Genomic DNA, 15171 nt, shown 5'->3' with positions numbered 1-15171 from the left:
GTTTAAATCACTTTCACTAATATATCTGTGAGGAACATTAAGGTGCACCTTAATGAATTTGAGTGCATTTTTTTATTAAAGAAAGTCCCCGAAAGATGAACAATAGTGTTTTGCCCTAGGTAATTTGATCTTTTGTACTTGGAACACAATTTAGTGAAAATCTATTTCGCGAAAGAATGTCTAGCATCTTGCTGAAAGATTTTATGAAAGTGCCTGGAGCATAAAACCATTTCAGTGCACAACAGTCTCTCCTCCCCCCCCCCCCCCCCCCTTTTTTTTTCCTGAATTCCATTATTGCCAAATGTATTTCAGTGAAATGGTTTAATCATAATTAACCAGGAGAAGTAGTGTTCCTGGATGTTTTGTTATTGATGGCTATGTACTTTAGATATTGTCCTCCTGTCAGAGTGCATTAGGCAAAATGGAATGATTAGCATAACTGTAGTTTTCATGGCCTGACAGCTGCTTGCTTCGCCTCTAACCTTTATCTGAGCTTTCTATGCAAGCCCACACTACCATGGAATGTAATCTTAATTAGAAGATGTTAGCTATCAACATAATGGTACTAGCAAAAAAATATTCCAGAGAAGACTATGTATTTTTGATACGATAAAACATGTTAACTATAGATGACAAAAGAAAAAAAATAATAAAATGAACATGTCTTGTTTAAATGTGGTGCTACTAAGCTGATTTTTCCAGTCCTCTGCAATCAGAATGCATCTTAATAAACTGAAGTTGCTACAGGATGGTTCAAGTTTGAGACTACTTTTTTTTATGTTTATGATGCACAGAAATTCAGGAGATCGTTGAAGACTCTTATTACCTACAAAGAAGCATATACTACTTAGAGCCTTGAAAGTGGTGTTTATTTTTTTTAATGCAATAAAAAAAATTTTTAACAAACATGGCATGCTAATTTAAAAAAAAAAACAAAACAAGACATCCTGCTAATTTCAAAAACTGGAAGATTTAAGTTTGAGTTTAAGATTTAAGTTTAAGAAGATTTAATTTTCATGAGTGTAAATCTTAACCCTCCCAAGGTGCTGCTTTTGGTGTAAGTCTCTTCTGTGATCCACTCCACAGTCTCTGTAGTTGAAACTGCTGAATTATTTACATTACCTTAATCGTCTTTTTAAGGAGAGTGCACTTAACTCAGCCTCTGCCTATTATGTTCTCATACTTTTGCCCTGGCTTTTTTAAGCACTCCATCGGTTTGATACTGTATAAAGACCTTGTAAATGTTTTTTTTTGCCCTTTTTTTTTTTTAAGATCTTTGAAATGCGTGAGGAAATAGAAAGCACAAAATATTTTTGTCTGTTTCAAATTCAGTTTACTCAGCCCATAAGTGTAAAATAATTAAAAATGCCAGGAGGTGAAAGTTATTTTGCTTTTAAATGCTATTAATTTTTATCTTCTGGGGCATGAAGGGCAGATACTTCAGACAATGGCAAAAAACATAGTGTAAATACAGGGAGCGTGGTACATGGTACAGGATCTGGTGTGGCTGGCACTGTGACCTGGAGCTAGTGAGCCTGCCTGGCTGGACCTGACCGCCCACCATGGGGTCACCTGGCGCCTTGCCACTGCCTTCCCAGCACTTCGAGGTCCGAAGCTGCCCAGATGTGCTAGCACCTTGCAGCCACATGTAGAAGATTGGAGCATTTGGTTTGGGGAATCTTGCAATGAATCAGTGCAAAATCCTACTGTACCTTAAAAATGGCTGTCTTGTTTAAGTGATGGTTTTGTAATTTGTGTATGTCCTCTTTAGAGTCCATATTGGAAGGAAGCCCTTAACATTTTGAAGCTGGTGGTGTCTCGATCAGCAAGCCTTGTTGTACCTAATGATATTCCAAAGTCTTATGGAGGTGACATAGGTTCTCCTGAAATCTCTTTCACGAAAATTTTTAATAATGTCTCCAAGGAACTACCTGGGAAGACCTTAGATTTTCATTTTGATATATCAGAGGTAATTATATTTAAATTACAATGCAATAATTACTGTTGCAAACTCAGATTTGTTTTCTGTTAGCCTTCTGCATTTATATGTTTTAAAATAAATATCATTTTTAAGAATGGCAGATGTTGAAATTTTACATACATGTAATTAGAGTCATGCTGAAAGATAGACTTTGAATTCTTTTATGTTTTGTTTTTGCATTTTTCCCCCTTTGAATGTCTGGAGAGTTAATTACTAAAAGTCAATAGGATTATTCTCAAGGATATTTCAGCTGTGTCAGAGAGCAGGCTAATGCAGCTGGCTGCTGCTTGCAGCTGAATGCTCCAGGCTTTCATCAAATGAAGGGTTGTGCATTCAAGGGCTGAGAGGATTAAAACCCTGTACTGCAGTTTTGGTGTGACTTTGGAAGGGGGAGAAGGATACAGAGGATACAGAAGGATTTAGAGGAGGGAGTAGGATACAGAATGTAGGAACCTCAGTGTGAGGTGGACACAACTGGAGAAAAACCTCCTGTAGTTAAAAACAACACCCCTACCCCCTAGTTAGGGTTCATTAGAACTGAAAACAATATATTAATACAGCTGATGCTCATTCTATGTCTGAAAAGGGGAGCATAGCCAAATGACTGCAGTGTAATATAGGGATGTGAAAATCATAGAAACTTTAGAAGTAGTAAAAAATAAGGGCTCCTGGTTGAAGCTGACCCTAGATAATGATTGGAGACATAAATGTCTTAGGAGCATTACTTAAATTGGTAAGTTAATTCCTTACTGGAAATTTCAGTGCATGCAGGTAACTGAGAGACAAGATGAATTCCCACAGAGTTCATTGGAGAAGCATTTGCTGTCAAAAGGGCTGAATTTGATCTTTGGTTTTCAGAAGTGTGTGTGTGTTAGTGCAGTTGCTGGTCTGTGAAAACAATTTGTTCATGTTTGTGAATGATTCTATAGAGGAGCTTTGCGTCTTTTAAACTTAAAGCATAATTTTTTTTAAAGTGTGTTTAAAAAATATAACTGGATTGTCAGCATAAAACTTTCATAATTCAAAAAACTGGAAGTCGGCAGAGTGGCAGTATCCTGGGTAGAGTAGACGTATTCAGCTTTGTATTTGCCAGTGTACCGATGCTCAGTGGATTAGGCATGGGCTTCACAGAATGCTTAAAAACAAACAGACAAACCCTCCTACATTTTATATAATACTAAATTCTGAAATCAAATGTGTAGTCTTTACTAATATGGATTTGAATTTTAAGAAAGCGTTTGTTGTCTTTGATAGACACCAATCATTGGGAATAAGTATGGTGATCAACACAGCGCAGCTGGTAGAAATGGGAAGCCAAAAGTCATTGCTGTCACCCGGAGCACTTCTTCAACTTCGTCAGGCTCCAATTCAAATGCATTAGTTCCTGTCAGCTGGAAGAGACCACAGCTATCTCAGGTACATTGTGTCTCAAGCACATTATACATATATTATAGACAGTGTTTATGAATGTATAAAAAAAATTTGCTGAAATGTAATTTGAAGTCTATATTGTGTCTTAGCAAAACTATAAATTAATATAGCATAAACTAAAAGCTAATACTAGTGAAAAGAAAAAATGGTAAGATTCTTTTTAGAGGATGTCAGCATGCGAGATGACTAGTTAAAAATGCAGATGTTTTACATTTTTACCTGGACATCCAGCAGATGCCTTGCTATGTGATTTTCTTTGGTATATTTTTCAGAGAAGAACTAGGGAGAAGCTAATGAATGTGCTTTCTCTGTGTGGTCCAGAATCTGGTCTTCCCAAGAATCCTTCAGTAAGTGGTGATGGTGGTTTGTTTTGTTTTTTAAATTCCAGTAGCCGGAATGCCATTACATTTTCAGCTATTGGTGAAGTTATGAAGAGCAATTTCAAGAAGTTCAATGGGCACTGTTCTTTACAAGACAGATTTCAAAACAGTATTTAAATTCAGCCAAAACTAATGTTGCCGTCTCAGTGAATTTAGATCGGTCTTAGAGGGAGGACTATATGTTTTAAAGCAAAGATAAATTACTAGGATTGATTCTTAATTTTTATCTTATGTGGTTATCAAAACAAGATTTTTTTAAAGTCCTTGGATTGGAACTCAAATCTTTCCTCTCCAAATTAAATTAGTTGGCTACTAAGGAGCTCTGTTGATCAGACTAATCCTTAATAATTTTTCTCAACACTTTACATTCTTCACAGAGGAGCAGGACTACCCTGCCACTCCAGAATATTATGTTGTATGTTTGAGGCTGCACGTATTAATTTTAATTGTGTTGCCTAGAAGAGGGGCTGGAGCTAGGTCTCCCCTGTTCTGAGTAAATCTCTGTCTAGTCCATTATAAATAAGATGCGCTTTAGAGAGAAGGGGCAGCAATGGCTGAGGGCTGCAAGGATGTTGATGCTGTATTGAAAATACTATAGAATCCATTGAAAATGACCTGTGGATCACATGCCTTCAAACTAACATGGATATCAGTAGGAACAATAGTCGTAACTATTGAGTAAAAATAGGCCGATGGTGTTACTTCTGTGTATGGCACAGAAAACACTCCCGTTGGCATACTAAGCTTAATGGTGGTGATGACATTAAGAGCTTTTAAAATAAAGCGAGTAGCCTACCTTGGTTATCATCTAGAATATTGTTTTTTATTGTGACATAGAAGTTCTTAGCTGGGGAAAAATCTTGATGGGAGGCAGATCTTTAACCTAGTGGAAGAAGTTAAAATAAATAAAATTAGATGCCTGAAAGCTGAAACTGAAGAGATTTTTAAAAATTCAAATGGAAATAAACAGCAAATTGTAATTTGTGAAGATTATCATCACTGGAAGCCAGCATTGGACACCTTTTTGAAGGTATACAGTCCTTCCACAGAAATTGGTAGGCAAAAATGATATGGCCTGTGTCATGTGGATGATTATTATGGTGGATTTTTTGTTCTTAAGTTTGACTAATATTGTGGTTATGAAAATGAAGCTTCAGGGATATATTTTTCTCTTTATTTGTACCTTTGCAGCTCTCAGTTACATTAAGGAGAGAATGATATTGCTAGTTTAAAAATGTTTAAAATCCAACTAATCTTGAAAAAATTGCAGCCTACACTTGCCCTAGTATTATCATTATAGTGGTAAGCTAACTGCCGCTAATGCTATTAAATTGCAGGAAGCAGGATAGCTTACTTCTGGAGTTACAGAAGTTGGAATTTTTTATTTCTATTTTTACCCATATCTGCAGGTTGTGTTTTCTTCTAATGAAGACTTGGAAGTTGGAGATCAACAAACTAGTCTTATTTCAACAACAGAAGAAGTTATTCAAGAAGAGGAAGTGGCTGTAGAAGACAATACCAGTGAACAACAATTTGGAGTTTTTAAAGACTTTGACTTTTTAGATGTTGAATTGGAAGATGCAGAGGTGAGACCTTGGGATTTCTTCTGTGTATTTCCATTTGAGAACGTTTTAAAAATTAGGCTATGTTGGTGCAATTCTAAGGAATTGGCAGCTCTTCTAACTAATCCAATTGGGAAGAATTTCTGACGTGATTGAACTTAACTTACACGATAAAGAAGCCTGTGTCACAAACTTTCGCAGTGCTAAGTTGTTGCAAATTGTTGAGTGTTTTTTGCAGGAGGGTTGGGATTGTTTGGGGGAGGTTAAGTGACTTAATCTGAAAGTGAAGTGATATGATGGTATAAACCAATGACAGGATGAACACCTGGGTACAATGCGGTAGAAGACTTAATTATGGAACAATATCTTAAGAAAATAGCATAATCTTTGTTCCTGATATGTTTCTGCATTTTGAAAACATGAAGAATAGCTTTCAAAGTTACAAACTGTATGATATACTATCTATTATATACGATTAACTTGGTCACCATAATTGCTTGCATTGACTTTTACATTATATCTGGTTTGTTGCAGTTCTTATGTTTCCTCCACTTCTCCTCCTGTCAAAAAAGAGGGGGGGGGAGGTAAAACAAAATTAAATATTGAGAAATAGTAAAGATTCTGTTAACAGTTGTTACTTGTTTGGGATAAATAAAAGGCTTCAGTCCAGAATTTGCTAAAGCTTAAAAGTAGGACTGTAAAAGGACTGGGGAGAAGAAATCAAATGCTTTGTAGTTTCTTTCAGTGCTTTTGTTACAGTCTCTACAAAACACTGAATTAGTAATGGAGACCCTTGCAGGTCATGAGTCAACAAAGCTACTAAGAAGAATATCTGCCTATCTAAGCCCTAAGATTGTTCTTCTCGTGATTAATCTAGCCCTTTTTACAAAATCTTGCTCTTTTTTCCCCTAATACTTTAGTTCTGTCTCACTTTCTTCATGCTTTGTGTGTACTGATTCACTTCAGCCAATATTTGCATCTTCTAGGAAAAGTACAGGCTCACTGCGGTCTATTGCATATATGTGACCACACACTATACAGATACAAATTCCTATATTGAATGCAAGTAGTCAAACAGTTCAGAATCATCAAGGCTCAATAGTACTAAAATATTATATTAACACTAGATGGGGCTTTGCAGGTAGGATGTCAAAAATTGAAAACTTTACCAAACAAAGTTAATCTTTAACTTCATTTTCTGTATTATTTTAATAGCAGATCATAATGAATAAAAGACAGTTTCTTTCTCATTACTTGCCTGTATTGCAACATGTAGTGCTATACTTGAAAGAAAAAAAATAAAAAGTACAGCTTGTACAAATTTAGGGCATTGCATATAAATTGTGCAGCATATAAAAGATCTGCCTAGTTCTGCACCAAAAATATAGAATGTTCTTTGTTGCTAATAATTAAGTGTCAACAGTATGAACTGGGGCTTTTACATTAAAATCTGAGTAATATTCAGGTTAAATTTAAGTGCTTCAGCCCACAGAAGTAGTTCTTTGTTGTTGTTGGGATTCTTTTGCTTTGCAAAGCAAAAGAATAGGATACTGTTATTGTTGGGATACTTTTCACCTTTTTGGAGCAAAACAAATCACTAAGAGGGAAAGAGACTACAAAATACTTAGTTTGCTTTGCATATTTAACGCATTACGATGATCTCTTAAGTCTCAAGAGACACTCGCTTTGTTAGAGCAGTTTTGGAACCTGTACTTGCACATTTGGGGCTAGATGTGGGATTTTCAGAACTGTCTGTAGTCTGGCGAAGTGAACTGATCAGGTTTTCCATCTTAGATGAATTGTTGAAGGTTGACAAAGTGCTTGACAAAATCAGAGATTGTTATTGTACTTGTGAATTAAAACACTAGTGTTTTTAAGATACGGACTTCTCTTAGTATGTTGGATGTTTGAAACCCAAGTATCCCAGCTTTAAATGTGCAAACAGAAAGGATCCAGTTATTGGTGTTTAGGGTGCATTTCATGAAACTGACACACAGTTGCTGGTTAAACAGTTAATTAAGACATTGCTTTTTCTACAACCTGTATAGAATTAATGTTGATGGTACTTTGTCAGTTGGATGTGGTCAGTTTAGATTCATGTGTGTTAGTTAAAGAATTTCATTGAATGTTTGTTGAAACGGTTGCTTTACATGTTACGCTAGAGAAAATGTATCATAAGCATGCTGGGTTTAGTGTTTTGTTGTCTGTTCATTTTTTTAATCAATCTCCCATTAGAAAGAGAAATTATTTTAAGTACTAGTTTTTTGACTAAAGCTTTTTTTCAGAGCTTGAATCAGTCTTTTACTGTTGGCAAATCTTATGTAATAAAACATTTTTCCCTGGTTCTAGAGTATCTTTAAGTGTTTGTCCTCGTTCTTTCTAATTATATGTGTTTTCCTTTTTGCTAACCAGGAGCTGCAGGTAAGTTGCAGCCTGGTGCCCTGGCTTGTTCATCTGTTGTTGTCTGTGGTGTGTTTGTACTTTCTAGTCAGATATATAAAATTGATACTGATATAGTTCTAGATTATATATTGAGTTACTTTCCAAGAAGATATTAAAAAGATTTCTACTTCATTTGCCATATATTTTAATTTATCTACAAACATCATTTAACAAGGTATTTAAAATTTTAATAAAATTAAAGGGCTGATTGAAACTCTGTTCATAATGCATTCAGTTCTTGTGTTTTCTGTGTTGCATTTGTGTATTAATTTTATTATGTTGAAATTTGTACATACATATGTGTGCACTTTTATTACAGGGTGAAAGCATGGACAACTTCAACTGGGGCGTTCGTAGGCGCTCTCTTGACAGTATTGACAAAGGAGACACGCCATCTCTTCAAGAATGTCAGTATTCAGGTAGCACACCTAGCTTGAACTTGACCAACCAGGAAGATACTGATGAGTCTTCAGAAGAAGAAGCAGCCCTGACTGCAAGTCAGATACTGTCTCGTTCGCAGATGGTAAGTTATTTTTCTGTGAAAGGAATCTGAGGACTTAAGCTTTCACTTGCACTTTTAATGGATAAGCATGGCTCACACTTTCAGCCTAAGCAAACTAAAGAGGAACTAAATTCATGTGGCTAAGCTTCTTTTTCATAACAACATCAATGAAGGGAAAGAGTTACTTTACCTACTGGTGGTACATAACAAGTTTATAATTCTAGTACAACACTAATTTTTTTAGCGTCTTTAAACTTACTATATTTGTTTAAATATAAGCACAAAATTGCATGTGTTATATATAAACTGTGTGTCTTTGTGGATTCCTAGCTTCAGAAAAAAAAACCCAAAATACCCAATAAGGACAAGAGCAGTAAGTGATCCCATGGGAGCCTCAGTTGTGTTTAACCATTAAAATTGCTAATTTAATTATGGATTTTGAAGAAGCATGTGTACATATAACTGAGGAAAATCAGGAATGCTGGCCACTCAGAAGTCTCTCTGCGTTACAAAAATTAAATTAGGAAAAAATTGACTGGGCGGGGAGCAGCAGGCTCAGACTTCAGGCAAAGTTTGTATTAATGTTGCCCATAACAAAGAGCTCTGCTCTTCAGTGTTTTCAGTCTCGCATGTCATCAGTGCCAAAGACCTTTAAGAACAAGAAAGGAAATAATTTTCTGGATCCCAAAGATAACTTCAAACTTGTCTTCGAAGTTAAATGTTACAGAAATGCACTTGATGGTTGTAATGGTTTTAGTGTAAAGCTGTTAAACTCGTAATATGTAAATAAATTCAAACAGATAACCATACTGAAACAGCCTGTTTAAAAGCTAATGTGTGTTTTCCCTGTAATTTATATGTTTGATAAACTATGAAGAATTTCACGTTTTCTTTCTTTTCTGTCTTAGTTAAACAGCGATTCTGCCATAGATGAAACAATATCAGATCATGCTGGTTTATCACTTCAGTCCCAAGATTCCACTAGCAGTGTGGGAACAGAAGAGGTGCTTCAAATCAGAACTGAGACCCCAAGTTTGGAGGCTTCTTCTCTAGATAACTCTAGCAACCAGCTGCCTGAGGTGGGGAGAAATGTGGGCTGGTGCATGGCTGATTTGGGCTCCTTCTAGTGTTTAGTAGCAACTTTGGCTTTCTTTTCAACTGAATTTTCAGCTGTTACACTGATTATTTGATTTGCTTTTAATATTTCTAACCTGTTGGAATGTTCTTACAAAATGTTTCCTCAGTATGAAAACTACCTGGGATGGACTGAGGGAACCTACCACAGGTTAAAAATATTCTTGAAGGGCTGTTAATGATCATTTCATGGTGCAGAATGAAAATAGGCTAATATTCAAGATGCTTGTACTTGATATGGTTGAAATCCTTCTTCAGCAACATTTTCTTTCAAATACTTTTTTATATTTCCCCCCCTTTTTTTTTTAATTGCTTTCTTTGGGTTAATGTGATTGGTGCTATATGGGAGTAAAACCTCAGGCCAGCTGTGTTAGCAGTTGGTTCCATTAAATAATCCTTTAAAAAGGACCACAGATGCTAGTGGTATACTTTTTTGGAAAGGCCTGTGTGGACTGAGACAGATTTCAAGCTAATGGCCGCCTGCAAATCTGTGAGTACTTCAGTTTCTTGGTTTTTAAAATGTTTTGAATAATTTAAAATTTAAAAATCTCATTTAAAATAAAACTCTTATCTGCTGCAATTCCTACAATATTTAGCAGTTGTAGCTAAAACCTCAATATGCTGGGTTTTCTTGAATTTCAAGTTGCTTGGTTTAGGTGGACTTTTTATCTCTTCAGTTAAAATTATTGATGCTACTGGCAATCTTATTTTTATTTGGACAAGCATTGCTAATCCCATCTTTAACAGAACGTACAGTTATATTGAGTTTTCCAGAAAATTAAGCTATTTCTATGTGTATTTGAATAACCAGTGCACCGTTTACACTTCAGAATGAATCTTCAGCCAGCTTGGTTTAAACAGTCGACTGACTGGTTCAAGTGACTGGGGTTTCTGAACAAAGGCTCTAGTCTACCTGTTTGCTACCTAGAAAATCACTCGTCTTAACAGGCAAACCACCCACCTACTTAACATTTAATGAAGATAACTGTAAGAACAAGAGACTTACTTGGAGTACAGCAAAGGGAAAGTGTGGGTGACTCGGTTTTTGCGATAAAATCCTCACCTTCTAAAAGTGTAATATTGTGACTTTTATAAAGCAGCTTTTTCCCACATTTTTCATATTTTTCCATTAGGATTATCTATAAGCTTTTTTTAAAAGTGGTTACATTGCAGTTGATAAATTGTCTCAACTTTTGTAGAGCACCTGTGCTTAGATTGTCAAATTGTTCTGTTAGTGCTTCAACTGCTTGTCTACAACATGTATTTTTGTTCCAATAGAATTTTGGGTGAGGAAGAACACTTAATCTGGATTATTTTTTTCCACCTAGGATAGATGGTTTATGTTAAGATTTCAAAAGGGAGAAGCGATATATAAGCTGGGATTTTATCAAATGAAATTCACCATGATAGAACTTTTGTCTTCTCTGTTGTTCACTTGTGGTACATTCTCAGCTGTAACTCATTTTTACATTTTCATAGTTCTTTCTGAGGCTGCCTTCATACTTGGATTCATTGTTTTTCTGCAGCTCCCTTTATAAAATCACTATACTTCTGATAATCCAGGTGAAAACATTCACACAAAAAAAGCATCAATGTCATTAAAAATACTGAAAACATTTAAACTGGGCTGTAAAATAATTTCATGACTAAGCAGCATCCAGAAAAAATTGCTATATATATATATAAAAAAAAAAGACTGCAAATGCATATAACTGCAATTGCTAAGTGTGATGTGTTCCACGTTCATTTTGTGCTTGTTAGAATATGGGATTCAGTCAAATACATATGTTTTCTTCAAGCACAGTTCAAACGCTCAAAGTTATGTACAAGAGTTAGCTATCTAGTTGGATTTTGTTGCTAAAAGGGAGAGCTGGCTTTATGCCTCTTAATGGAATGAGCTTGCAAATATGGATACTATCAACTCACTTTGAAAAATTTGTCAAGCAAGTAAACTAATTTTGTTCTGAATTCTTATACTGCACACCTCGCAGCATAGTGCAGTTGTTTTTTTCCTATGCTCACATACTTTATATATAACTCTTTCAACACAGGCATTTCATTGCATGCCAAATGTCAGTTATCAGAATGTTTTTAATATAAATAAATATGTATCAAAATTTATCTGAGGTAAAATAAAAAAAATTGAAGACATTCTTTAAAAACGTGTGTGTGTGCTGGTTAGATGCAGTTGAGTTCCTTGTTTCTCTTGTAGGGATGCTGAAGAGTTAAGTAAAAAGGTTACTTGAATGTATTTGGCTGATTCCCAGTAATGGCATGTATCTTTGCAAAAAGGACATTTCACAGTCCAGTTGGGAATTTACAATCTAGCTTACAAGAATATTTTCAGTTTTGTACAATAAGTTTTACAAGCTTAAGTATATGAAAGTTTCTGACTAAAATGATTCTCTATTTTACTCACTTGCACTGTAGATTTATGAGGGAATGGTTTACTAGAAGTAATTTTACTTAGATTCTGGGGAGTTGTCAACTATATAGATCACATTTTTAAGATACTTAACATTCATGTTGGTAGTAAAGACATGTTACACAGAAAACTTCAGAAATCAGGAGTGCTGGCACTATGAAGACTAACAGCTGTAAATTTATTAACTAGTAATTAGCACTTAAATATTTTCTAAAAATGTATCCTTCGTATGTACGTCTACCAGACATGATCAGTGCAGCTCTGTATCATATGTTAACATCTATAATAGAAATGGACCACTGCTTCACTCCAAATTATTTTGCTGTGGTATTGTAAAAGTGTCTTGCGTTCCCGTGTGCCTTAGCTGCTCAGTGTGACAAAATGGCTGTTCTGTGCAATAAAATTCCAGATTTGACTTTTACAAAAGAGGCATTAGAAGTTGAGGTCACTGTGTCAAATGACAGCGGCATCACATTGAGGAGTACCATAGTCAAAGTGAGATAAGGTTAGGATCACCATGAAAGAAAATGATATAGTTCTGTTTAAAGCAGAGTTGTCTTTTCTAATACGTGTACAGTTATTTGTCTGTCAGAGGATCTGTTTAGACTGATGAAACCCATGAAGTGATGTGTATTCTCAGAGGCTGTCCAAAGGTTTGTTGACCAGTCTTGGATATGCCAGTAGAGGAAGACCAGCACACTAATAATGAAAACATGATAATTTGTGCCTTTAGGAAATAGCAAGTACAAGAAAGTGTTATTTTTATTCCACAGAAAAAGCCAGTAAAAGGTTTCTAATGGATTCATTGTAAATTAACTAAATCTGAATTCCTCTGTTCAATATAGTGATGTTAATGAGTATAACAATGCTAATGGAGGAAGAGGGAAGGGAGAAAGGGTCATTCTAATATTACCTACCTGAGTTTAATCATCGTCTTTTTACAATTGCCAGTGATTGAAAGCCTACATTTAGAGATTCAGGGTTAAACCCTTAAAGCTCCCCATATTAACAGTAATGGCAAAATAATAAAAATAGTGGAATGTCCCTTTTCCATTGTTCATCTGTTACACTGTTGCTCAGTTATGCTTTAGAAACTTGTTAAAATGGAGAGTGGAAAGGAGAAGAAATTTTCTGTACTGGTTCCAGACCCCAAACGCAAGCATGAGGCAGTCATATTGGTCTTTACCTAGAAAAGTAAAATATTAAAGTCTTGATCGTGTTTGTTGTGATCTAAATATGTTTGAGGCTATTTGCAGATATTTTTCTGGGAGTGTTCCCTTAACAGATTTAATTGAGTGTATTTGAGAAACTGTATTTGCTATAAATAATAAGTCATATTCTCAGCTATTAATGTTAACCGGAAGTTATAAATATTACAAATAGACTGCCTGTCTTTGCTCAAGTAAAACTGTGTGAACAATCCAAAGAGCTGAATGATTATAGTATAAATGGATTATTTGTAAACAATTTTTTATAACTCTGTTACTTTACCATAATAAAAGCTGGTAAGAATACATAAGCCCTGATAATAAAAGTAATAAAAGTGTGTTTCATTCACAGGAAGGCAGTTCAGCCGTAAGGGATGAACAGGTTAGCACTGCTAGTGAAGACACTGGGTCGTATCTATTACAAGAACAACAAGACTGTCTGGTCTGTCATGAATCTCTTGAGTTGGAAGAGACCCCAGAACTGGCAGAGGCAGCAGCTCCTGAGAGCTATTCTGAATCTATCTGTGAAGAGGATGTCACTCTTGCTTTGAAAGAGCTAGATGAGAGATGTGAAGAAGAAGAAGCTGACTTCTCTGGTTTGTCTAGGTAAGATTAATATCAGTTCTAAGTAACAGAAATCACATGTTAAGAGTGCATGAATCTTATGGTGTGGGGAGTTTTCCATGAATCCCATAATACAAGTATCTAAAATGATGTTTTACATATCTGAAATAATGGTTGATTGGCGTTGCCTGTTATAGCAAATAAACTCAGTACTTTGCTCAGCAGTTGTTTCTGGTACAGGGAACACAGCCGTGCAGGAAAAGATGAGAATTCTTGAATAAGAGAAATCTAGCACATTTCATCACCATCAGTAGGACAGAAATGTGAAAAGAGGTCAGAGGGCATTTTGGAGTGTTTTCTTGGCAGCCACCAGCTGCAAGCAATATAACATGGAAAAGCCCTTGAACTGCTGTGAATTATGGCACAACCTGTTTTGGCACCCAAAGACAGGGGAAAAAAAAAGTTAATTATTTTTTTTTTTAATCAAAGCTCCTGTAGGAGTCAGGCCAGTTTGTCTTTGAATTTGCCCAAGGTTTATTTTCAGTGTTAAGGTTAATCAATCTCTTGTATATTTCTGAGACATTTTAAAGTAAAATAAAGTTTTTTCCATTTTTTGATAACTATTGAGAGGGAAAGTTCTAGTTAGTCCTAGGTGGGTGAGTCATACTTAAAGTGAAACCCTAAGTCCCTTAAAAGTAACAGTCTAAGAAGGAGGGATAACAAACAAAAAATCCCAAACAAACCAACAAATAAGAAACACAAACAAAAAACCCAAACCAACAAACAAAAAACCCCAAACCAAAACAAACAAAAAAATTCCAAATTGTTCATAGGCTTGTTCATACTTAAAATTTGTTCAGAAGTTTAGATTGAATAATACATAGACTTGGTGTATATAGGAACATAGACATAGTGTATATTCTGGCAGAGAGATCATTTAAGGAGCCTTTTACAGAAAAGGACACAATAGGATCTGTAAAAGACCAAGTCATTTGAGAAGGTTGTACTGGGACAGAGACAGAAAATTGAATGTTGTAATCCCATACACAACCTACTGCAATATGCCTTGCAAGAATTAAAGGCTGGTACCAGTTAATAGCAGTTTATTTCCTAATGTGCAACTGAAAAATCTCTTAAGGTTTTAGTTTATTTACACTAAGCAAACAAATGAAAAATCCCATAGCTCTAGTTTGAAGAGCGACAGAGGTGATTATTTATAGGGTTGATACACTAGTTAAAAAATACGTGAAAATCTTTTTGAAGCTTTGCTTACAGATATTATTCAAAAGGATTGCATCTTAGCTCTTGAGCTTTGTGCTACTAAAATGAACGTAACTAAAAACAGCACCCACACTTCTCGTTTAAGTCATGTTTAAGTCTTGTTTAAAACATGCTTGGTGCTGCTGTGAATGAGGTGGTTGTTCTAGAGGAAAACGGTATGTGTTTAAAAAATTATTTTAATAAACTATATGTACTTGGAATCCTCACACATGTATTTTTGCTGCATAAGTACAATTGTACAAGAAGAACTGTCAAAATGTA

At 35.3% G+C, this 15171-nt stretch overlaps 1 protein-coding gene across 8 annotated transcripts in view; it reads left to right on the top strand.

Moving 5' to 3' along the window:
- The window catches only part of FRYL (FRY like transcription coactivator), a 178014-nt gene that overhangs the window by 143826 nt on the left and 19017 nt on the right, over positions 1-15171 (top strand). For all 8 annotated transcript variants that reach the window (XM_072863010.1, XM_072863006.1, XM_072863007.1 and 5 more), the window contains 7 exons: positions 1772-1969; positions 3236-3397; positions 3685-3759; positions 5202-5378; positions 8116-8319; positions 9207-9377; positions 13418-13671. In XM_072863010.1, coding sequence (XP_072719111.1) covers positions 1772-1969; positions 3236-3397; positions 3685-3759; positions 5202-5378; positions 8116-8319; positions 9207-9377; positions 13418-13671 — 1241 coding nt within the window. The remainder of the gene's footprint in view (positions 1-1771; positions 1970-3235; positions 3398-3684; positions 3760-5201; positions 5379-8115; positions 8320-9206; positions 9378-13417; positions 13672-15171) is intronic.

Source organism: Ciconia boyciana, chromosome 5 (assembly GCF_034638445.1).
Source record: "Ciconia boyciana chromosome 5, ASM3463844v1, whole genome shotgun sequence".
NCBI lineage: Eukaryota > Metazoa > Chordata > Aves > Ciconiiformes > Ciconiidae > Ciconia > Ciconia boyciana.
The sequence above is the reverse complement of the archived record's forward strand: the minus strand, read 5'-3'. Positions and strand labels throughout refer to the sequence as shown.